The sequence below is a fragment of the Arvicanthis niloticus genome, chromosome 5 (assembly GCF_011762505.2).
Source record: "Arvicanthis niloticus isolate mArvNil1 chromosome 5, mArvNil1.pat.X, whole genome shotgun sequence".
NCBI classification, from domain to species: Eukaryota; Metazoa; Chordata; class Mammalia; order Rodentia; family Muridae; genus Arvicanthis; species Arvicanthis niloticus.
The window spans coordinates 81,914,895-81,940,320 of record NC_047662.1 but is presented as its reverse complement, the minus strand read 5'-3'; the positions used below and the strand labels follow the sequence as shown (position 1 = coordinate 81,940,320).

The following is a 25,426-nucleotide window of genomic DNA, read 5'->3' as shown; positions in this document are numbered from 1 at the left end:
AAGGATCCTGTATTGGAATCAGGTCTTGTGAAACTCAGCTCACGTTCCTTTGCTCTTCGTGATTCTGTCTTCCTAATCAGATGATGAAGGCAAGATGTGGTTTCAAAATGAGCCGTGCATCCCAGCATGCCATGTCATACACATTTTCAAATAATAATTAATACAATATCTGCCTCACAAATGGTTTCAGCAGCTGGGATGAGGCAGACATGGCTACACAAATGTGCTGCCCATGACGCATGGGTTGAAAGAGTAGGATATAGGCAGCTCTTGAGTGAAGGAACAAAAGGAGAGTTTATCTGCCTGGAATGCAATGGGGATGAAGATTCCAAGAAGGTCATCCAGGGAGACACTGTGCCTGAATCCCAGAAAAGTCTGGGTGCATTTACTGACATTCTGAACATCTGTGCTTTTGCAAGGGAGATAAAAGGGATTCTGCTCCTCTGCCTCCAGGCATGATGTATGGGCTTCTGAGACACTGGGTGTGGGCTGCTGTTGAAGGCACAATGCAGAGGTTGATAGATGAAGGCTAAGGGAACTCACCAGGACACACATTAATAAAAGTGATCAACCTGCCCTGGATGGTTGAGTAGAATACTAATGCCATTCTCCACACAAGTGTTGAAAACAGAGAATGTCTGGAGGGTGCAACCCTCCACTGTCTATCTTTACCCTGATTCTACATGTCCAAATTAGATCCTTTATTCTTCTGCCAATGGCCCCAGTAAGCCAAGGCTGGCAAGTCATATTCCATCCTAAAACCACACATGATTTTCACCTGCCTCTAGCCATTCTTGACTAAGAATGAGAAACTGTGTTCTCATCATAACTTAAACCCATAAGTACCTCCTATCACACTCCTTTGCCCAAAGAATAGAGTCTATCTATTTTAACATGGCTTTTGAATCTTTCATCACAGACTCCAATCTGTCCTAGACTGTGCTCTTATAGGTAACTTGCTTCCTGGCCTAAAGTCCCTCTGCCTGAATTTCCTCTTTTATTGACATCTTTCCAGATTAAGCTGAATGACTATTTCTCCATAAAGGCATCCCTGACTATTAGAATCTCAACTAAAGTGATTCTTCTTCCATTGTAACTATATTTAATCTTATTTTCATTTTATCACACCATCATAGAGATGTCCTCTTTTTTTCATAACTCTCTCTTCTAGTCTAGTGCTCCAAGATGTATGTATATATGTATATATGTATGTATGTATGTATGTATGTATGTGTATATACACACATGCACTATCTATCTATCTATCTATCTATCTATCTATATATATATATATATATATACACACATATATATTCCTACATTGCTTTTCTGAAAGCATAGCTATGTGTCTGCCATGTGCAGTTGCATAGTATCAACATTTTCTAAATGAGTATTGTGATTTCAGAATACTCTAATTTCTGCTCCAGCTGTAGTTTTGGTATGCATTCAGATTAATTTTGTGATGCTCTGATACCCTCTACCTCAGGTATATTCAAGCTAAATCCTTCTATTTTCTTCCTGAAAACTTGGGAGTTTCCTCAGCTCATGTAGACAAGCATATCTTAGAAGTAAAAGAAACGGTAATTTTCAAATGATTGGGCTGGAGAGGTTGAGCCAACACTCCCTGGTTCTAAATTCTTCAGGAAACAGGAGCCTAACTTCCTCACTAATTTCAGTGTACTGGTCTATTCCCCTGATCTCACCATGATTCTTTACAACTATCTTTTATGCATATTTAACAAATAAGCTATCTGTTTCCAATCCTTGCTTAGACTGTTTTTAGGAATATCATAGTTGAAATAAAACAAAATGAGTATGTGGCTCCTACTTTAAATTACATTTGGATCTGTCTATGGCATTTTTCTAGTGCCAGGGACTACTTGTCAATAGTCTCTTGTCAACTAGAAATAAATTTGAAAAAAAGGGGCTCACTAATGTCATTTAATCTAATGTAGAAAAACCATAATTAAGAAAATCATCTATAAAGCAAGTTTTAAGTGAGGGTGTACACCCTGCTGACCTTTGATTTTGCTCTCTCACTTTCTGTTTTAGTTAGTTGACTATACTCTTTGGTGTTACAGTTCAAATCCAGAACCCTGTAACCCTGACCCTGTTAATATACAACCAATTCTCCTGGCCTGTTCTCAGGAACCTAGCAACTGCTGTCACCATCAACTGCCACTACCAGGTGCATCAGGTGTGTACTTTGGATTAAAGGACCCCAACAACCAGAGACCACCTCTGCCCAGTCTTCTCTGGTGATTTCCCTGACCTCATTCTCTGAGACCAGTGAACCCTCCAGAGAGCAGCCCCCAATAAACCTCCTTTTAAAAAATATATTTTATTTTTTTACATTCCAGCCTTTCTCCCTTGGTTCCCCCTCCTCTAATTCCTCATCCCATTCCTCTTTCCCATTGCCTTAGAAGAACACACCCCACAAAGCCCCCCCCTTTCCCTTAGGCCTCAAGTCTCCCACTGAGGCCAGAACAGACCTCTATGAAAAAAAAAAGAGAGAAAAGAAAAAAAAGGGGGGGGGGAATTTGAGTTCTTACAGAGGACCCAAGTTCAGTTCCAAGAGCCATGTTGGTCAGCTCACAGCAGCCTGTAACTACAGCCCCAGAGAATTCAATGCCATTTTTTTTTGGCCTGTGTGCACATCTGTACTCATTTGTACAGACAGATGTACACAGAGACACAAAAAAGACAACTGTATACATGTAATTAAAAATATTTTTTAAAAGAAAAGAAAGTATGGTGATATAAAGACATACTAGTATTTGGGCTTCCAAATAGAAGACCACTGTTAATTGTAGAAACATGGAGGAACCTAAGTACACAAAATGAGCAAGCCACAGGAAAATAAGAGCTGCATAATTCCAATTACATAAACTAGCTAAAATAGCAAAATTCAAAGAGACACAGAATACGATGGTGCTTTACACCAGCTGGGGTGATGCAGAAAAGAAAAATTGTTTTTCAACGGGTATAAACTTTCTGTTCTGCAAGATGAAATCGTTTCACGGGTCTGCTACTAAACATAGAACCTACAGCTAGCTCTCTGGGATTGTATGCCTTAAAATGCTTTACAAGGATAGATGTCAGGGGAAGTGATCTTGCACCTACAGTCATGGCCACACAAATGAGCAAAAGGAAACCTTTTTGGGAGATGTGCATGCATAGTCATGTTTGTGGTGATGCCATCCCATGTATATGCACACATTCAAAATCACAAGGTATATGCCTTAAATGTAATTTTGTGTATGTCATTTATATTCTCAATGAAGATATTTCTAAGATAAATAGAAAACTTTAAAATAAGCAGATAAATAAGTAAATGAAAATTCTAGGTGACATGTCAGCAGTAACAAAAGGGGCTGTGACATAAAAGACATAAGTAACCTTCTATGTGGGTGGTCAGAAAAATCCCTTCTGTGATGGTGAGAATAAGGTCAGTTCACAGTCAATGAAAGAATCATCAATGCTAGCAACTTGGGTGGGGGGAGATGGAGAATGCTTTTAAAATCATTTTCACTTCATTGTGAAATTTTCCTACATACTCAGTTCTTATTTGTTCTTATTTCTCCCTTACTTCTCTCCCTCACTGTCCCCATTCTCCCATTGGTCCTCTTCCCATCCAACAGTCCTTCTACTTCTATGTCACATGTGTTCTATTAGCAACCTCCTTTTAAGATCTCTTCTTCCCTTCCCATCGTCCCCTTTGTAGCAAAAAAAGTGAGAAAAAGAACTGCATATTTACCACAGGTAGAAGTGTAAACTACAGAGTTTCCCATGGAAATTAGTATAAAGGGTTCTTTGAGAATTAAAATGAGAACAACCACATGACCTAGCTACGCTGCTTCTGGATAAATACCCAAAGAAAGCTGAAGAATTCTAGGCATAGAGAAGAAGATGTGATGTAACATGCTTAGTGTGTCTGAGGACAAGAAGGCAGATAATGTTTTTACCGCATTCACATGCTAAGTTAGTCACTGGCTTCATGGAAGCCAATTCGGGAAAGTAAATCAGTTGTTTTACATTGTTCTCTTTTCCAAATATAAAGGAAATCACTTCCAATACTTCCTAAAGGGATCGATTGTCATGCCTTATAGAATATATGGCTTCCATTTGTGTTTAGTCTTTGGAAACAGTGTAGTCTACTCTGCAAGTAATTCTCCCCACAAATAAGCCTCCTCCAAATGCTAATGGTCCAAAATTCAAGAACACCCAGTAATGAGGTTTGATTATATTGATGGAGAAATCTAAATGTTGATAGTCCCAGAGGCAGATGGTATTGGAAGCTCACAGGGGTCAGTCTGGAACATAAGAGACACTGGCTATTTGCTGGTCATAAGTTGCTTATAAGGAGACTGAAGAGAAAAGTCCTTGATGTTCAGATTTTGATTCCTAACATGCAAAATGAAGTGACTATTGTAATGGTTTGTAAGTATCTTGCAAACAAAATAGTTTAGAAATCCAGAAGCATGTAATGGAATAGTCAACTTATATAGTTTCTGCTTTATAAAAATAAAAATAACAATAACAACTTCAACAAAGAGTTCATGTGAGGATGAAATTTTTCAGTGTACTCATTTACTAGGCTTTTGCTATAGTTCAGGCTCTGATATTGGAGAAAATGAATAATTGAACAATGAAGAACTAGACTTAAATCCTCACAGATCTGACTTAAGTCTTCATAGTCTACAGTGGGGTTTAGCACATAGCAAGCACTGCAAAATGAAAACAATGTTACAGACCCTGTTCTGCTATTATTGAACAATCAATATCAAATAACATGTTATGGAACAACAAAAAACAGACATGTTACAAAAGAAAGGAATGATCTCAGAAGAGATTCTATGGCCTGGGTTAAGTGACAGCTATTACATTAAAGATCCACAGAGCACATTGAAGCTAGGTAAATGAATATACTAGATAAGACAGTGTTAGTAAATCTGGAAAAAAATGAAGAGGGAAATGGAAAACTAGAGTTTACATATTTCTCTAAAGTGAGCAGGTGCTACTCAATTCTCCTGCCTACTTCTACCATATGGGATTGTAAGCCCAAACCTTCCAGAACCTACCATTTCTCAACAGAATTCTTGAATCCAGATTTCTATATAAAAATGATACAGATTTCCAATGATGTCAACTTATTGAAATATTTTAAAAGAAAGGTAGCCACTGGTTTGCTATCTCTGATTTAAGACATATCTTGCAGAAAATTAAAAGCACTGCATATATTATCAAGTACCCCAGAAAAAATAAAAGATAAGAGAATGGATGGTAATGTAATGTGATTCCTTGACAGAATGACACGTGTATTATATATTATTCTGCAGTTTCCCCTAATGGGGAATATATATATATATATATATATATATATATATATATATATTCATTCTGAACAATTTAATCCTCACAAGAACTCCAAATAAATACACACACACACACACACACACACACACACACACACATATATATATATATATATATATATATATATATATATATATTCCAGATATCCATAAGAAAATTGAAAACAGGAGCCAGACTAAAATCATGGTGAGGAAGTAATGGTAGTTCTAGCTAGTATGACTGTGCGGGTAAAATAATGAGGACAGAGTTGAGGTAAAGTGGAGTAAGAACAACAGATTTGCTTATTTTTGTATCTGTTTATATTGAATTACAGAGATCAAGATTAGGACAGTGCAAATACTAAGCTATACCTGCAGCCTTAAACTCCAATTAGGAGTGTCTTAGAGAGGAATTCTTACCTTTTTAGATCCTCTTGACATGTGAAAGAAGGAAGACTTTTCAGATAGCCATTTTCCTATTTTCTCTCAACACCTTTGACTTATCTCTATTTAGTTACAACGTCTTGTCCACGGATGATTAAAAAAAAAAAAAAGTACTGAACTCTCCTCTAGTGTCAGGACTAGCTCATCCATGATTTCATGATACACAGAATGGTTTCTCAGAGTAATCTGGTTTTGTAAAGAACATTCAAATAAGTGTTCTTGCTCCAGAGAACTAGGGTCTTGACTCTGAATAGCCTCATGCCATCAATGAGTGATGGGAATAAGTATAGATTAAATGGTCAGAAAACACAAAACAAATTCTTAGTTCTACAGTTTTCAGAAGTTTGATCTCTACATGCCCAATCTTTAACCCTTGTATTTGTGAATGGGAATATTTTGCACCTACTTGAAAAGATTCATTTATAGATTAAATAAGGTCATGGATTTAAGAGTTTCAATATATCCTTCACAGAAAAACAAGAGGGGTAAAATTTCTAGACTTTAGCACATCTTAACTCCCCAAGATCTGATATTTACTTCTTTAGTTCCATCACTTAAAATGTACAACCCAGGTGCTACTATTAACCTCTACTTTATCTTATTAGTTGTTGCTCATGTTTTATTCCAGTGCTTAACAAAGGTTTGAGATTGTATGAGGCACAGGAAACACAACAATAAATTAATGATTAGTGGGGATGTTAAGAATCTAGTGAAAAATGCAAATGTTAAAGTCTTGTCCTCTGCTCCCAAATCAAAGTATATTCAATATTGCAAAGTGCATTACTATGCCTAGAGGATTAAAAAGTGCTGAAAGGTCACCAGGTCAAAGAAAAGTGTAAATCTAATGAAATGATTCATATCAGTAGCACTGAGATTGAGATGAGAGACTGTCGGGCCAAGAAAAAATATGGGTGGTGTCAAGAACAAACAACAGAGAATTAAGTAAGTGCATCATCATTCATAACCTTTTAAGACCTGTCAAAAAAAGTCTTTATTTAGTAATAAAAGTAATAGAAACTCATAAAAGCCTTAAGAGAGAAAGAATCTTACTTGTAAATCACATACCTATTTTCATAGCTATTGGGGTCCCTACTATATCAAATAGTGTACTTAGCACTGATTAATATCACATGTATACTGTGAAGAATTATGAACTGATAAAAAAAAGGGTAGTTTGAGGGTTAATTAGAAGGTGAATAAGGAGATATTCAGTAGTCTAGATTAGGCAGTAGAGATAGAAACAAGAGATTCCTGAGATAATGGTGACTGAAGCAAAATAGTTTAATTATGAAATGGAAAAGAGATAAGTATGAAAATAAAATCCTTGCGTTCTTAAGACCCTTTCTTTACAACTATTTCACTCTTTGAACCAGTAAATACAAACTCAGAGAAGAGCAAGCTTATAAGAAGGTGAGATTTCAGTTTAAGATATATTGATTTTGAATTGTTTATTGGACAATAAATTACAAACATATATAGAAATCAGCCGGATATGGTAAGAATCTCACAGATACAACAAGGCAATGGTGGATAGTGAAAAATATGTAAATAAATGCACAGTGGAGTTTTGTTTAGCTATAAGAAAGAATCAATTATGTCAAGCAAAATATACCACACGCACACATACACACACACACACATACACACACACACATCATGAAAAATAAAAGCAGAAGAGGACTCTTTGGAAAGGAAAAAAACAAGACTGGAAGAAGGAAATACAGAATATGAGGTAAATAAATAGTATACATATGCAGAAATGTCATGAGACTCAATTTTCATAATAAATATATGGTAATAAAAACCAATGACTATATTGATTTTTACTATAGATGTAGATATAGTAGCCAAAAGATGGGTTAAATTTAGAAAAGAATGTACAAAATCAAGCCACAAGAACCTTGACAACTTAAATAAAAGATAAGCGAATCTACCAAGAAGAACTGAGGTTTAGTCAAAGATGGAACTCAAAAACCAATATGTTATCAAAGAACCAGGAAAAATCAAATATTTTGGAAGAGAATAGCCAATCATATAGAATGTGAAAAAAATATCAGTAAATTTAAAGAGTCTTCTAGGTATGACAAGGAAGGTACACTCATGAAATCTCAATAACCTGGCTAATTAAACAAACCAGGACAATTTTAGCATTAATTGACATCCCCTCATGGATGGGTAAAAAAAATCTCACAAGGCCACACTCCTTGGTAAAACACATAGTCCTGTAAAGACTGCCAAGAGAGAGAATGACTGTTCCCCTAATTGGTTATTTAATATGAAGTAGACAACCTTAAAATGTATACATACAAGCAGCACTAAATGCATTTGTGTGTGTTTGTGCATTCTATAACAATACAATATATAACATGTATATGTATTATGTGACAATAAGACAACATAAATTTGAGAGAGAGGCAGGGAGGAGTCCTTAGAGGAACTAGAGCCAAGAAGGAAAATGGTGTAGTAGTTTAATACAAATAATTTCTTTAAAAAGTCATTGGCTAATGTGGATGAAGGAAATCTCACAAGGTCCCACACATACCTGAAGAACTATAGTCAAGTAATGGCTGCTGAGAGACGAAGGATCACTATTATCCAAAGATGAACCCCCTGAAAAGCTATCCAGTCCCACACATTAAGCACATGTACATACTAGAAATATACATGGACATAATGGATATATGTGACAATAGTTAAGAGCAGAAGGTCATAAATTTAAAAGAATATAGACATAGGAAGGCAGTAATGGATGAAAATTATATATAATACAGTATTCATGTATGAAACTCTAAAATAGTACCAAATTTAAACTCGAATTTTAGATTCAATGACAGGAAGATAATAAATATTTATAAAGTAAAATGATTTTGTAACTTGAAAGTAACAGAACACAGGAAAGACTAAGTTGAGAAATTAGTAGAAATTAAATCTTAATGGAGTCAGTCATCACAAAGTATGTCATCAAACTTAAGATTATGAAGAAGAGGAAATGGATTTTATTGGGTAGAATGTGTAGTGTTTTTCTTTGTTTTAAGAACAAGAAAGGCTTATTCACACAGGAGAGTGATGGTAAAACTACTGTGCTAAAAATAAAAAGGAAATGTGGTATATGGGGAGAAAATTATGTGTGTGTATGTGTGTGTTACTTCTTAAGAATTTATGAAGATATAAGGAAACTAACAGAAGAATAATTAAATGTAAAGGATACCACCTATACTACAGGAAGAAGCAGAAGGAAGAAAACACATCAAGATACCTATAAATTTAAATTGTTATGGAGGTAAATAGACTATTTCCTGTTATTATATTCTCTGTGACTGAAGGATGAATGTTACGCATTTAAGTATTATGGAGAAAGTAAGTGGGCAGGAGTAACATGGAGTATACAGAGGTCAGTTGACGTTGATGGCTAACGATATATAAGCACTTATGAATATCACAGAAGAAGAACACTTACAGTGCAATCAAGGATAGAATGGTGACAGAACTTGAGTTCTTGTTGAAAAGAATGTTTAAAAGATAAGACATGGACTTTACCATTGATAGGAAAATGACTTTTAAGGGTTGTAACTGATAGATGGACAAAGTCATTATATGAAGATATAGCAAGTACTGATGAGTTAAAAGGCAGATATGATAGGGGTCAGAGATCTACAAACAAGTTGACAAACTATGGTCAAAGAGTATGGTGTGGAAACCAATGATTTTGATGGAACAATATCTCCTGGGCCCAAAGTTTTTAGTGTGTTTTAAGAATAGTTGGCTGAGAAAGAATAAAGGAAAGTTCACTGAAAAATGAGGGAGGAAAAAAAAAAAAAACAGAAGACTTGATCTTTTCAAAATAGGCTTCTACAAGGACCATGAACTCCTCTCTTAGGTTGATATGAACATGAAAAAAAGTTCGAAACCAAGACCTTAAGTATTTTTAAAACTAGTTTTAGTTGAAGCAGGAAAATAAAGTTGGGAATGTGTGTCTTTCCTTTTATGTCTGAGCATCTTAGACATAAAAGAAGATGGATTTAGCCTTGGAAAGGTCTTTTGTATGAAAGGTGGGTGTCTTCTTGGGATGATTCATACTTGTCCTGGAGGGAGATATTGGTGATGTCACAGAGAAATATAACTTTTATTCTCGTGTTCTCTGCAATGGGCAGATGGCACTAAGGATAAGAATGGCAACAAATGGCACCAGGAAGGGGGACATGAAAAGACTATGGGTGATCGCCATGGGGGCTGGAAGTCTTATTTAGATGACTTGATCCTGGTGACTAATTATGGGACTAGAATCTCAAACAATTGTCCCACTTTATCTAAACACCTTTTAGAAATCCCACTGTATTGAGTTATTAACCCCGTTTCTGTATCTTATACCAATGAGTTATTTCATCACTCATCTTGCTGTCACTGATGTTTCTCACTAAATCATTTCTCTCTTCTAGTATATAATAAGCTCACTGGGAAGAGGAATCACTCTGTGTCTCTATCATGTTTTGAACACATTGAAGCAATTATGCCAGAAAGAGTTCAGTCATGGTATTGGGATGAATGAGTAAATTTTTTGTGACTTGTAAAGAGTTGTGTTAGGAAGGTAGGCTTGGTAGCATAGGGAAATGGAGAGAATTAAGACTAAGATATATAAATACCTTTTCTTTTGGAAGGCTGTTGGCTTCAGAAATATCTCATTCAAAAGGCAGATGGAGTGACAGAAACATTACTGAGACCCTAATATTAGTTCCAGATGTTTGTAGTCATAGTATTTTGTACCTCACCCTGCAGAACATATTTCACTTGCCACCCTCACCACACCTACCCCTGTTCCCTTTTAGCTGAAGGGCTGGAGTTCTAATTCTAAAGACATTATTTCCCTCAAAATGGCTCAGAGCAAGCTGACACTAGGATGACGACAGTTCCTTTAGCTTCCTCAACAACAATATCAAAATTCCTCAACAATATCAAAAAAAAAAAAAAAAAAAACAATGGGTAAGGCATAACCATTATGGTTTAAGGAGTGCTACATTGCTTCTAGATATAAATATAGATATAGATATAGTTATAAATGACTTCAGGGTAACTGCTGCATCACAGCTACCACAAATACCTCTCTGCTACTGGAATAGTGTTTTCGTAACTGTTCTTCTCAAATGAGAGGTCTTTACTCTAAGGTTTAAGATGTATTGGTGAGTGTATACTGTGGAGAAGTGTAAAGGAGAGCGTCTTCTTAGCTGAGGATAAGGCATAATGATAGGAGGGACTGAAGGTGTAGGATGAGCTGAGAATAGAGAGATGTAACTTCTTACAGTTTACAAGTTCTTGACCCATATCTGAGCCTAGATGAACAGTTCATATTAAAGCCAGGTTGGAGGAACAAACAAACAAATAAATAAATACAAGGAGCATAGACTCTTAGAGAGAAAGTTAAAAAGAAGAGGCAAATATCAAGGGCAGACACACACAAAGAAGAAGAGAAGAGAGAAACAGAAAGGAAAGGAAAGGAAAGGAAAGGAAAGGAAAGGAAAGGAAAGGAAAGGAAAGGAAAGGAAAGGAAAGGAAAGGAAAGGAAAGGAAAGGAAAGGAAAGGATAGAGAGAATCAGAAAGGACTTGAGAGTTGGCAAGAGATAAACCCAATGCCTGGTACCAATCTGCTGGGGAGAGGCCCATCAGACTCGCAGATGCCAGCACAGAAAGGGGCACTGACCAGCTCCAGATGTTGCTGCCTCTTTTTGAGGCCGGGTGGGGGCAGGCAGAAAAGGCCTGCTGCCTTTTCAAGAGCCAAAAGAGTCAGCTGGCCTTCCAGCCCTGAATCAAATGAGCTGAAGCTAGGAATCCCATGAGGAAAGACAGAAGCTTCTATTTTTTTAAAGATTAAAAGAGAATCCATCAAGTGAGCAGCAGATGCCTGAAGAAAAATATGTGGTAGGGCTATTACCACACTGAGAAGTGGGAGACTATAATGCCAGTGAGCCTGTTCCCTTCTCTTCTCACTTTCTCCATCCTTACACCAAGGACGGGGAACTCCAGGTTTAAGGTGATTGATCCCAACCCAAACTCTTGGGGTTCTCTGTAGCTAATATACATATGACAAAGAAGTGACAATCCTGATAGGACAAAAAGATCAGAAGCCACTATGGCTATCTGGTAGCTAGTTTCTATTCTATTCAGCTATCCAAATATCTCTTATTTCCATCTGCCTTGAGGATTTTTATCAATCTCAGAAAACTATAACAGATATAACATGGTCTTTTGGGCTTTGGAGTGGAGGTAATGAAGGAAAGAAACCAAAATTCTAGGTCTCATAGTGGTTCTGCCACTGAATCCTGATGTGTATAATCTCTGCCCAAGTCCCTCTCCTTTGAGTCCGTAGGTCAGAGAGGGGAGTTGGACTCATTAAGTTGGCTTGGGCTTCAGCTCCACTTCTTATTCCCCCACTCCACACATGTCTACCCTGCCTGAGAGGCTGAAGCTCATGCCAACTTCTCTGATGAGGCCACGTGGGAGAACCAGACGTCTGTTTTTAATACTGATGACAGATTAGTTTGCGGGGAATTTAGCCACCCCACAAAACAAGCCTCATTCTGCTCAAAACAACTGGAACAGACGGCTACTTATGCTCAGTGTTCCTAATGGAGTCCTGAGACCCATAGACCAATGGTTTCCCTGAAGGAAACAAAGAGGTCACCAAGCCCAAGGGAGCATGGATAGGATGCAGTAAAAAGGGTGTGCATTTCAATAACTCAGAGGAGTGGGAAGCAGATGTCAGCGATAAAGGATATGTGTTTGCATGAGCACAGGGGAGTGAGACTGAGAAAGATGTACACATGCATGTGCATCTGCATTGCACACACACATGGACTTCTGAATACATAATCTCAGCACTGAACTTGGATGCTATCAACAATTAAAGGATCAAAGGTGTAAGCCTAGGATTTCTTATTCTGGCAGCCTCTGACCAACTGTGATGAATTCTCTTTCCAAAACAACTCTGTTTTCTTATTCACATTTCTCTTCCCTTCCATCCTCAAATCCTGATTCCTCTCCCCACTCTAGTCATGGAAATAAGAAAGAAGCAACTGAACTTAAGTAAGTCCTATGTCCCACGAACCGTATTATAGTTGGTTCTAAGAATAGCTTAGATGAGGAAACTGAGACCTAGAAAACATGTTGACACATACTAGCTATTTCCGGAAGAAATAGCTAAATTTGGAGAAGCAAAAGACAGCTTTTGCAAATTCCTATTCCTCCACTGGGCTTATGTTCTTCAGGATAAAATTCATGTAACTAGGCTGAAAGATTCAAATTTGGTCCAAGTTCATTTTTCAGAAGTATTATGGTTTCAATTTGAAGTGTAGTGCCAGCAACTAAATTTTCTGTTAAGGACACAGCTACTGGACCCAGACATTGAGAGGTGAATGGATCCTGGGTGATCGGTCCTAATACATGCATTTACTTACTGATGGATCACCATCACATTATTTAGAAGGTGGTGGAATCTAGACGGTAAGGAGGGTTGGAGGAAGCAAGTCATTAGTGTTAAGTCTTTGAAAACCCATGACCTCAATTCCTCATCATCCCACCTGCACACTTCCCTCCAACCTCCTCTTTTGTGGATAGCATGAAGTAAGCACATTCCTCTCACACACACTCCTGGTACCTCACCCGTCAGCCCCCAAAGCAACAGAGCCAGCTGACATGGAACTGAAACCTCTGAAATTCTGAGGACAAAATAAATCTTTCCCCAACTCAAGTTTTGTTTTGTTTCTTCTTTCATTATTTCTTTTTTCTTGGTATTTTGCCATATACTTTACATCATATTTTACATCATATATTCTCATATTTTGTCATCTCAGCATAATGAGGAGCACAAGGTACATAGGAATTGTAGTCAGACCATCAAGCTTGACTGCAAGTGCCTTTCTGTACTGAGCCAAAGAAACTACTCCATGGGGTTAGAGAGCTCAATCAATGGGAAAGGTGCTTGCTAGGCAACTGCAAGACCTGCAATGGGATCACTGGCAGTCATGTAACCACAGTTTGGAGACAGAAGATTCCAAGGGGCTTGCTGACCAGCCAAATCCAGCCGACATACTGAGTTTCAGCTTCTGTGACAGACACATCACAAAAAAGTAGAGAAGCATTTGACAATGACACCACAATGTCAGCCTCTGATTTCCACATGAATAAAACTATACATTTTCACATACACACAAGAAACTGTTCAATACCTTATCTGTCTCCTAAAACAGTATTCAAATTATTGTTATTAGGAATTTGAACATATCCAGTACCCAACAGGGCAAAGACCTTAGAGTTTAGCAATCGAATTCCAGAACCTGAGTACACAAATATTTGTACACATGGACAAAAAAAGTCAAGTACACAAATGGTAGCAAAAAAAAAAATGAAATCTATAATGAAGAAAAAAAATAATGAATCAATAATCTAACCCAGAATGAATACAGATGTTAGAGTTAGAAAAAAGAAATTTAAAGTTATTGTAACTAAACTTTATGTGAAAAAAAAATATTGTACTGGTACTATGGTTCAATGGATAAAAGCACTCACCACAAGCCTGATGACCTTAGTTTGATCTCCAGAACTCATATGGTATAAAGGAAAGACCTATGACCTCTATATATACACAGAAGTGTATACAGACCATCCCATAAATAAATATAAAACCATTTAAAGCATGCCTGGAACACAATCACAGGAAGATGAATAACAGAATCAAAATTTCAAACCAGCTATGACTTCACAGGGAGTGTCTGTCTCCACATAACAAAATATGCCAACAAGAAAGATTTTAATATATCTAGACTTTCAAGAAATGAAGTAGCAACCTCAGACAAAAGAAATCACTAGATAGAATTAAAAACAGATTAGACTTTACAGAAGGTACTAGAAGTATGAGAAATTATCTAAATGAAGCACAGAAAGAAAAAAGTTAAAAATATAAAGGTAACCATCACTAATGAGTAATACCTTCAAGTTGCTACATACATACATACATACATAATTGGAGTCACTGAAGAAGAAAAATGAGGAGAGAAAAAAACCTATTTGACAAAGAAATAGCCAACTTTTCCCCCCTAGGTGATGGAATTATAAACCCATAGATCTAGGAAAGGTCAATAAATGCCAGACAGGAGAAAAACTAAAATTGGTCAAAATGAGTAATAACGAGAATTGTAGAAGTTGCCAGAAAAAATTATCATGAGAATACAGAGAAACCAGTCTAAGAGTTATGGTTTATTTCTCACATGGAGTAAGGCAAAGAAGACACATGAAGAGCATTTTTAAAGTATGGAGAAATTAATTTGTCAACAATGATAACTTCTAAAACAAAATTAAAATGAATACATTACTGACTAAAGTGAACTATTAGATATTGTAAAATGTGTACAACACCTTTAGCAATTATGGAAATGCAAATTTAAAATACTTTGGGATCTCATCATAGAATAACTAAAATCAAGAAAACAACTAAAAACAAAGGCTGGCAAGGATATGGGAAAAAGAGACCACTCATTCACTGTTGGTGGGATTGCAAACTGGCCCAGCCACTCTGGAAGTCAGTGTGGAGAATTTTCACAAAGCTAAGAGTAAATAAACTACATGAGTCAACTTTACAACTCCTTGCATCTGACCAAAAGACAACAAGATCCCACTCCAAAGATAAGAGACGTGCATGTCCCAACTAAGGTTGAGTAAAAAATGCCAAAGGGAAACAGTTTATTTCATGTTCACTTAAATATAAAGATATAATATATAAGTATATGTTAATACGTAAAATTATTTAAATGAAGCTAATAATGCTTTTCCCCAAAGCCACAGACTATTTAGCAAAATTTCAGTGCCAGGAACTGGAAATTTTAAACTGTCTTTGTCCAGTTTCTCAGAAAAATTTAAGAGACTCGCAAAATATTACAGGTTATCTTCAATGCTCTTGGTTACTGACCAGAATTCAATGGTATGACCCTATTTTTTTTTAAGACACCTCACATTTCAGACACAGGATTTGGAGGACTCAATTTTGAATTGACAGGGAAGCCTTCTCTCTGAAGACAAGATCTTATGGCATCCAATGTTGGTATATAATGTTCAAAGGGAGAAAAGCAATTTAAATTCTTATCCAAGTGTTAAGTCTGTGGACGACACTGAATATCAGTACAGCAAGATAGAACCAAAACTGCAATGATGGTGCTTTTATCTCAGGAGGAACAGTTACCTAATTGGATGTAAAGACCACTCAATAGGAGGGAATGCATGTCCCATACTGTTAATCTACCCAATTACCTGTGGTTGGTGAAGTCATGGGCCCGAAAGGAGGGCCTATTCCTGCCACTTTCATAAGCCTTTATAATTTCCTACTGCATTTTAAACACTTCTTACAGCCACAGATAGATTGTAGATCTAACCATTCATCAAAATAGTATCTTTTTTTAAGCAGCTGAAGACCATCACAGAAATACATAAGCAGTAACAATGGAGAAAACAACTGACTATGGCTTCTCAGCTACAAATAATACATCTATAACCCACTCCCTACACCTAAGGCTCATGGAACATCATAAAAGAGGTGGAAAGATTATAAGAGCCAAAGAACCAAGATGCCCAGTATAAAATAATGATTTCTTATAAATGACAGTGAGCTACATCCAGGAAATATTAACAAAATTGTCTTCTACAGAATCCAGCAAAATAATGGCAACGTCATTTAATATTGCAGTGTAGATGGATGAAATCTCACATGGCTCCACATCTTGATAAAAAAAAAAAAAACTACAGCTCCTAGTAGAAGGAGAATCAGTTTTCTACAGGGAAAATCCACCTGATAGATATCTAATCCCAAGTATTTATTCCTAAATTCATATACATATAAGCAGTATTAAATGGGACTCAGCAGCTTGTGTGTGTATATGAAACCAGGGATGAGAGTGGGAGAAAGAGACAGAGACAATAATAATTAAAGAATAAGTAGTCACAAAATTATGAGGGAGTAGGAAAGACATCAGGAATTTGACAGGGTATTTAGTAGAAATTATGCAAATATAATACTCATGCATAAAATTCTCAAAAATTATTAAAAAATATTAAAATGTAAAATATTGATAATCATAACTTTATGACAAGACCCAAAACAAAGAAATAAAATAATCTCATTTAGTAAATCAAAAAATAAGACATTCTGAGACCATAGAAGATAGACAATAAGTGGTAAAACATAAAATAATCACTAAGATAAAAGAAAATAATTAATAAGACAATAAGCTAAAACCTAGCCATACATTACACATTAAATGTAAATGGTCTAAAAACTAAGTTTGATGTGCATAAAGTAAAAGCTGATAGTGCTTCCAGAGAAAACGGCAAATTATATGAAAAGATACATGCAACTCAAATTCCATTAGGACCATAGATATGAAGTCCCTAAAGACTCCCAGTAGACAACTTCTAAATCTAAAACTAGTCAGTTTCAGCCAGTAAGTTTTCACCTGTCATCTACAACCCAAGCCTAGCTATGTATATCATATTCTTCCTAGCTTCAAAGGAATTAAAGCAAAATAGTTCAGAGAGCAAAATTACATAAACCAAAAAAAGGGAGAAGAACCAAAACAAAACTGAAACAATTAAGTCTTTTTGTTATTTATTCATCCAACAAATATTTGAATATTAGACTTAGGTTTTATGGTAAATGTGGATAATTTACATTTATTTAAAAATATGTCATTTTTATAATTGTTTTTAATGTGACAGAGTAACCAAAAATTTATACTTCTTAAAATTGCAATATTTCAATCCTGGTTTAGATCTATGGACTTGAGGAGATGACACCAGATGGATAACCTTAGGTTGGCCTCAGTTTCATGATCTGTGAGACAAGCACAGGACACCAATCCTTTTAAAGTTGAAGCCATTCAAGGAGATACTAAACAGTGTATGTAGGTCAATGTGTGGCACAAGAATCAAACTCCTAATCAGTTTTCTGACTGGGAAAGAATAATGACTGCCTGCAAGTCACAACAGGGTATAGAGCATAGGTGTACAGTAGAGATCAAATCTTTTTGCAATGTCAGGGATATAGGAAAACACAGAGTTAATGTTCTCAGTGACAACTAAATGGAGCTCTCTTAAAAGCCAAATCCCTCAAAGCTCTTAGATGCGTGAATCATTTCTAGTCCTTGTTTATCTAATATTATATTATGAATATGAGCCACCATTATATCTCATCAGTAAAGGGGATTGCTTAAATATTGTCAGCCCCAGAGTAGTATATTTATGGACAAATATTTCCAAGCCAAGATCTATTAACATTTCTCACATGGAGAAAGGTTAAGTCCTCTTCAGAAAATGTAGTTTTCAAATAACACAAGACAGTGAATGTCCATATCAAAAGAGCTCTTTCCAACTACAATGTGTCATTGTTATTTATTCAGAACCACACCAAAACTGCTCAGTGCCTTCTCAAGACAGGGCACACCAAGTCTACAAAGACATTAGAGGATCTGGTTTCATCCTCTGTCATACTATAACCCCAAAATGGAAAAGTACTTACCTGTGTATAGGTCAGTGTCTGTATATTCATCTACTTTTTTGTGCTGCAGAATGTAGTCAGAGACTTTGGTTCCAATGGCTGGCTGAACATCAATCCACTCCAGGGAAACCACAGTGCTAGAAGGCTCCACTGTTGGAGAAAGTCGTAACCTAATGGGAGATGACAAAACAGATTGCTCATTTGCTGTCTTGTATCATCCAGGATCCTAAAGACTTGCAAAATTTTAGCCTAGGTTCAACTCATGGTTCCATCTGTTACTATAACTTTTGCATGGCCTTAAATAAACTACTTTACTTTTCAAGGCTTCTGTTTCTTCATCCACAAATCATAGATGCAAAAAGTTTCCTTAAAAAAACGCAACACAATACAATCAACAAATTAGACTATGCTCACAGTGGGGGTTCAATAAAAAATGGTATTTGATTTATTTATGCTACATTTTCAATGGTGTTTTATTTTATAGATTGTCAACAATAGCTTGTCAGGGACTAAACACAATTTTGTTTAGTCTTACTGACAGTGCCTTTCCTTCTTGAATACATTAGTACTACAACTGGTACTTAATAATCTTTCTCTCAAAAAAAAAAAAAAGAGAGAGAAACTTTTGGAATAAATCCTTCTCTAAAGCAATAAGAAAGAGAATTGTTAAAGGTTATAACTGGATTTGTCTTTTGGAGACAATGATGTGCAGTTCCCTCATTTAACAAAGTAGGGAAAGTAAGACCTCCAACAGGAAACAGTTGGCACAGGTTTAAATAACAAAACACAAACAAAAATAATCACGGTAACTGTGTTTATCTTAGGTCCATATTCTTTCTTTTTTCTCACTATACAACACTATGTCTACAAGGATAACCTTATAGTATGGGTTTTTTTCTTCCTACAGAGGTCTTTTATGAGACTCTGGCGACCAACACTGGCACCTGACCACTTCCCTTTACAGCACTTCTTTTTAACCATACTTCTCCTAAAATGATGACCTTCCATTGCTTCCTCAAAAAAACTTCCTGTTTTTTTTTTCCTGTCAGGTACCTCTAATAAGCTGTTCTACCTCTCTAAACTGTGATTCTTAGTACTTGTTACCTAGCTCATGTCTCCTTTTATAATTCAGATCCCTTTAATGATTTTTTTTATTATCCACCCCTTCTATCTAAAGCATGGTCATGAGTCTACACATGAACAATTTTGTTTTTCTTTAGTTTTTAATTTAACTTTAAACTGTGTCTTAGTTACTTTTAGTACTTGTCTTTCCTACCTCACTACCAGCCTCATAAAGCTGTAGATTGTCTCTGTCTTGATCATTGGTATTTTTTACCCAGTAACTGGCACCCAGAAATTGCCCAGAATGATTGGCTGAAAAATGAATAAAGCAAGAGAGAGGTTTTATACTTTCTTTATATTAGTAACTGCAGTATTCAAACTAAGAATTGGCAATGCAAGTCAGTTGCCTAGCAGACAAGTAGTGAATGGATAAGCACAGGAAGGAGAAATGGATCACAAGATATCATTTTAAAACATCATATACTGCAAACTTAGTACATGGGTCAAATCTCTATACTGCAAGAACTTTCTTCCCAAAGGAGGATGAAAGCAACAGAGATTTTAATGATCTGGGCAGCCACCCTGAGAACCCAAGAGAATCCTAGCTTTGTTTGCCAATACAAGAGTGTGAACCAATGGAAAAGGGTAGGCAAAGGAAGAGGGGCCATACATACTTACACTGGCTGTGGAAGGGGGCTACAATTGGGAAGCCCACTGGCATCAAAGGCACTGAGGTCACACCTGCACCAGTCATCGATCACATCTCCTTTCCCAGAACACCAGTAAGAACTCATCAGTGCATTCTTGAAGGCCTGATAGGATGACAGAATGGATAGCTGACAATAAAGTTAAATTGATGGTTATGATGTTACCCCACCAAAAGTATGTAGTAGCCTTCCTGCTTAAACTCTGTGACCTTATTATTTGAGTTCTTGCATCTTCAGAATTCATTCCCCAGCCTCCAGAATAGCTATTGAGACATAATGCTAATAGTATCATTGAGAACTTCTCTTGTTCCTGGCACTCTACCTATTAGCATAGACTTTCTTTTCAATAATACCACATGACAGATCTTAATATTAGTCTCCTTTTTTAATGAAAAACTGGAACAGACAAAAAGTAATTGCAAGAACTCACAGGCAGTAAGTTACATAAGTAGGATCAAATCACTTACTCCAATATGTGGATGCACTATCTTAAACAAAATCAATCTCAACTGATTCCTAGTCCCAGTGCCTTGTCCTACTAGAGACACTGCATCTGACTATCTCACTACCCTGTCTAAAAATATGAAACTATCCACAACATTCAGGACTAAATCTAAATTCCTTATTTCAGTCCCTATACTCCTTTCTAAACTCAGCTTACACCAATTTTAAGATCTCCATTATACATTATCATTCTACTGATGTACACTTCCCCAGGAGTCAATTTCTGTCTATTAAATTAGAAAGCAACAAACCATCCCTGCATAGGACCATAAAGAAAACATTTCAACATTGTGGTAGTTTCTGTCAAAATTAATACTGCCTTTGTAGCATGCTAACAATGTCAACAATACTTTAAAAGAATAGTATGTTACAAAGAAAGAGACATTCATTGACAATGCTAGGTAGTAGGTAGATTGGCTATCATGGTCTTTCTCTGTTCATCTTTGTTGTGATCACTGGTCTATTTAATGCTAATGTTTCTCATTGTCTTTTAAAAAGGTAACCTCTTTTAGGCCTGAAATTATTCATTTTCATTGAACTCCAACTCAATAGTTTTTGTCTTAAATAAGAATTTCTCTTAAACCTGAGACTGATCATGTTCTTTTGGACACTGTGACACTAAGTTACTCCTACCATCACATCTTGTGTCTAACCTACCCATCAAATTCTAATCCTAATTGCTACTAGATGCAAAGGGCCAACAGTCTTCCCAAGAGTGTTCTCATAGGACCATGTGTGGTCCAGTTAGTGTTTAATGAATGAATGAATGCTCACTTAAAAATTGATCATTACGATCAGATGGAAAACGGAACTCGAAAGAAGTTTCATTCACCTAAATGGATGATGGGCTCAAGTCTTTAAAGTATTATCTTCTTCTCCTTTGGTTTGTTTTAGTTTAGCAGATGCTAGCAACAAGAGTATGCTGTTGAGAAAATGCCCTGCTTAAGTCACTCCCTTTACACTGACATTTCATAACTTTGGGATTGAGAATGTGGGACTCAGCTCTTTAAAACTCAGACTCCAGAAAAAGTTGATCTTTTGCTTCTTTATGCTGGGCCAGCCATGAGTATTTCTTTTCCTTTTATGTTACTTTCTCTATGCTCTACAAGAGGCCTCTGCATGTTACCTGTTACCTATAACCAAGTATACCTATTAGCCCTGGTGTTGCGTTTTTTTTTTTTTTTTTACATTCTTCAGTATTCAAATATAGTCCAGAACATTTCAATACAGTAGATATTGATTCTCCATCCTTAGCTCCTCAGAGACTGTGCAGACCTAGAGCAGTGGTTCTCTACCTTCCTAATGCTGTAACCTTTTAATATAGTTCCTCATGTTGTGGTGACCCCACATACAGACCATAAAATTATTTTCATTTGTTTATTATAACTGCAATCTTTCCACTGTTATGAACCATAATGTAAATAAAAAGGTAGAGGTTTATCAAGGTGGTCATTACCCACAAGTTGAAAATTGTTGATCTAGAAGGAGACTGTGTGCTTTACCAAGAGGCATGAACAGAAATCTCTAATGATTCTTTCCTGATGCCCTTAGAATAGCTTCTGCTAAAGATGAACACATTAACAAATTTCTCTAGAGTTAAGTGAGTACTCAAGAATATGAAAAATAACTAAAATAAATTCTAATGTTTATGAAGCACCTAACTGTACCACCAAATTGTTTTAAGCAAAGTGCAATGCTAAAGGCCATTTCAAATCTCAAGATATATTGCAGAAGCACGAAAATAAAACACAGTATGATGTTTGCACAAAGCCGACATGTAGGGCAATGGAAAAATATTGAAGATCCAAACATGAGTACAAATAACTTCAGCCATCCTATATTTGAAAAACAAGAAAACATACAGTGAAGAAAAGCATCTTTAACAAGTGGTGCTTGGGAAACTGGATGTTCCCTTGTAAAAGAATGAAATTAGACCTGCAATTATCGTCTTACATAAAAACCAACTCCAAATGGATAAGAGACCTACTTTTGAAACCTGGAACTGCTAGAATAAAACATAAGCAACAGGACACAGACGTAGGTACAAGCTTTCAGAATAGTACTCTATTTACCCAAGAACAGAGGACAAAGAAAAATCTGCATTTAAGGAAACAATCAATTTTCTGAAGAGGAAGCTCACAGAATGGGTGACTATTTACTGGCTAGCTATACATCTGACAGAGGATTAATATCCAGAATGTGTAAACAATAACAAAGCCAAAAAATAAACAAAATAAATAATCAAAGAAAGACAACAAATGGCCCATTCAAAAATGGGTTGGGGATCTGAACATGTACTTCTCAAAAAAAGGAAAGGAAGAAAGAGAGAAAGAGAGAAAGAAAGAAAGAAAGAAAGAGAGAAGAGAAAGAAAGAAAGAAAGAAAGAAAGAAAGAAAGAAAGAGAAAGAAAGAAAAAAAGAAGGAAAGAGAAAGAAAGAAAGAAAGAAAGAGAAAACAAAAAGAAAAAATTGTTAAGAAATATCTGAAAAAAATGTTCATCATTCCTAACAATTAGGAAAATGAAAATCAAAGTAACTGTGACATATCCTCTTACTTCTGCCATAATACAGAAAAGGTCAACTAAACAGCTGACAGCAAATGCTGGAGAGGATGAAGGAAAGAAAACCCTCATTCTCACTGTTTGTGAAATTCCAAAATGGTCCACTGTGAAGAACAGTGAGGAAAACACTCAAGAGGCTAAAAATAAATGGACCTGTGACTCCACTATAGCACTCTTTACCATATGCTCAAAGGATTTGGGATCTTACACTATAGATTCTTGCTCAGCCATTGACACTCTATTAACAACAGCTTTGAAATGGAAATGACCTGAATTCCGACAACTGATGGATGAATAACCAAAATGTGGTATTTATAAACAATAGAATACTATTCTGCATTAGAAAAAATAAAATTATGTATTTTTTATATAAATGGATATAACATCCATAACATATATAAAGATCATATTGAGTGAGGTAACCCAGACCCAGAAAGACAAGCACTACATGTTCATCTGGGAATCTTAGTCTCAAGTCTGTAGATGTGAATATACAACCCAGAGTAATGGCAGAAGCCAGGAAAATAAAAAGCGACCAGAGGGGATAGCAGTGTAGAAGAGGAAAATAAATATGTGAGAAGATTAAATTAGGGAGTGAGGAGATAACTACATAAGTAGGAAAAAGGTAAAACAACAGTAACAATGACTGAAAAAGTCAAAATGAATCATTATCTAATCAAAATTATAATACATATGTCTGTGTATACGAATACATATATAGAACAGATGAAATTTTCCCATCCATGCTGACGGTGCTCTCAGACATGAGAATACCACTTCCAAATTGTTGGTCTGCTTTGTATAAGAAATTCCCACAACATAATGGGCTACTGCTATTGCCTTTAGTTGCCTCCTACAAATGAAGTGGAGATCCCTATTGCTTAAAACACCACACATTTTGAACACAGAACCAAACTGGATCTGAGCTGAAAGACTCCTTTTTGAGTACTAGGACTCATGACCCAAGAAAGTGAAAAGAAGCCACTAAAGGAAAAAAAAGCACACAATAGTCCTACCCAGCTATGACACTAATGAATCCTATCAATAACCAGGATGACACAATAACTTTAAGAGTGCCATAGTGGCATGCATATCTTGGTGGTAACTAACAGTTCTATAATTGAGCTTAAGACCTGCTCAACAAGAGGGACATCATGCCTGATACTGAAAATGTAGCCAATTATCTGAGGCTGGTGAAGACATGAATCTTGGAGGAAAACTTATAATTATCATTTTAGTAAACCAGAATAATTTGCAAACTACATCCTGCATATTTATCATTATATCCACAGATAAGTATAGCTATCACCTCTCATCAGAGAACCTTCTCTTTACAACAGACAGAGATTATTACAGAAGACCACAATCAAAATGCAGACAACAAAAGAGCACTCAGTACCCAGTCTCAATGGATAACTCCTATCCCTAAAGCTTTAAGATTCCTGAAGAAAAGGGTGTGGAAAGAGCAAGAGGAATGGATAGTTTGTTGTGAGATTGTGTCCCCTAGAAACATCAGAGATGCTACACCCATGAGTCTCATCAATATGACTGTCTATATAAGATCTGAACAATAATGACACCAGTGAACATTCTATCAAGGAAAGGGGAAAGCTCATAGAGTATCAAGCATAGACAAACAACAACTGGAAAGTATGGAATACTGTCAGTAGAAGAAATGGTCTTTCCCAAGGAAGAACTTCTCCCAATTGGTTTTCTAATATCAAGTGGTTAGCCCTATGGTCATATACATACATACAACATAAAATAAAAACAAATAAGGTTGTATTTATGCATTTAGGAATGTGTGAGTATGAAAGTGAATGTGTGTGTATGTCTCTCTCTCTCTCTGTCTCTCTGTCTCTCTGTCTCTCTGTCTCTCTCTCTCTCTCTCTCTCTCTCTCTCTCTCTCTCTCTCTCTCTGTGTGTGTGTGTGTGTGTGTGTGTGTGTGTGTGTAATGATTAAAGAAAAAATGGTCATGACATAGAGAAAGAGCAAGGTAAGAGGCACATGACAGGAAATGGAGGTAGGAAAGAGGGAGAAATGATGTAATTATAATTTCAAAACATAAAAAAGTATTGTAAAAAAATGTAATCCCCAAAACAGTTCTAAAAGCTATGTAATATAATCTATATTTACAGAGGAAAAGACTAAATATTGGGCATGAAGAAATTTTTCTTTCAAGACCACACATCAAGAAAATGATACAAGGAAAATGCCTCCATGACTTACAAAAGTGCAGGTCTTTTAGATCAAATATGAAGATC

General features: G+C 36.2%; 1 protein-coding gene across 4 annotated transcripts in view; it reads right to left on the bottom strand.

Annotated features, from left to right (window-relative positions):
* Astn2 (astrotactin 2) overlaps window positions 1–25,426 on the bottom strand; it is a 917,671-nt gene that overhangs the window by 147,625 nt on the left and 744,620 nt on the right. For all 4 annotated transcript variants that reach the window (XM_034502232.2, XM_034502233.2, XM_076934798.1 and 1 more), the window contains 2 exons: window positions 20,069–20,202; window positions 18,350–18,498 (listed from right to left, as the gene is read on the bottom strand). In XM_034502232.2, the coding sequence (XP_034358123.1) occupies window positions 18,350–18,498; window positions 20,069–20,202 (283 nt within the window). The remainder of the gene's footprint in view (window positions 1–18,349; window positions 18,499–20,068; window positions 20,203–25,426) is intronic.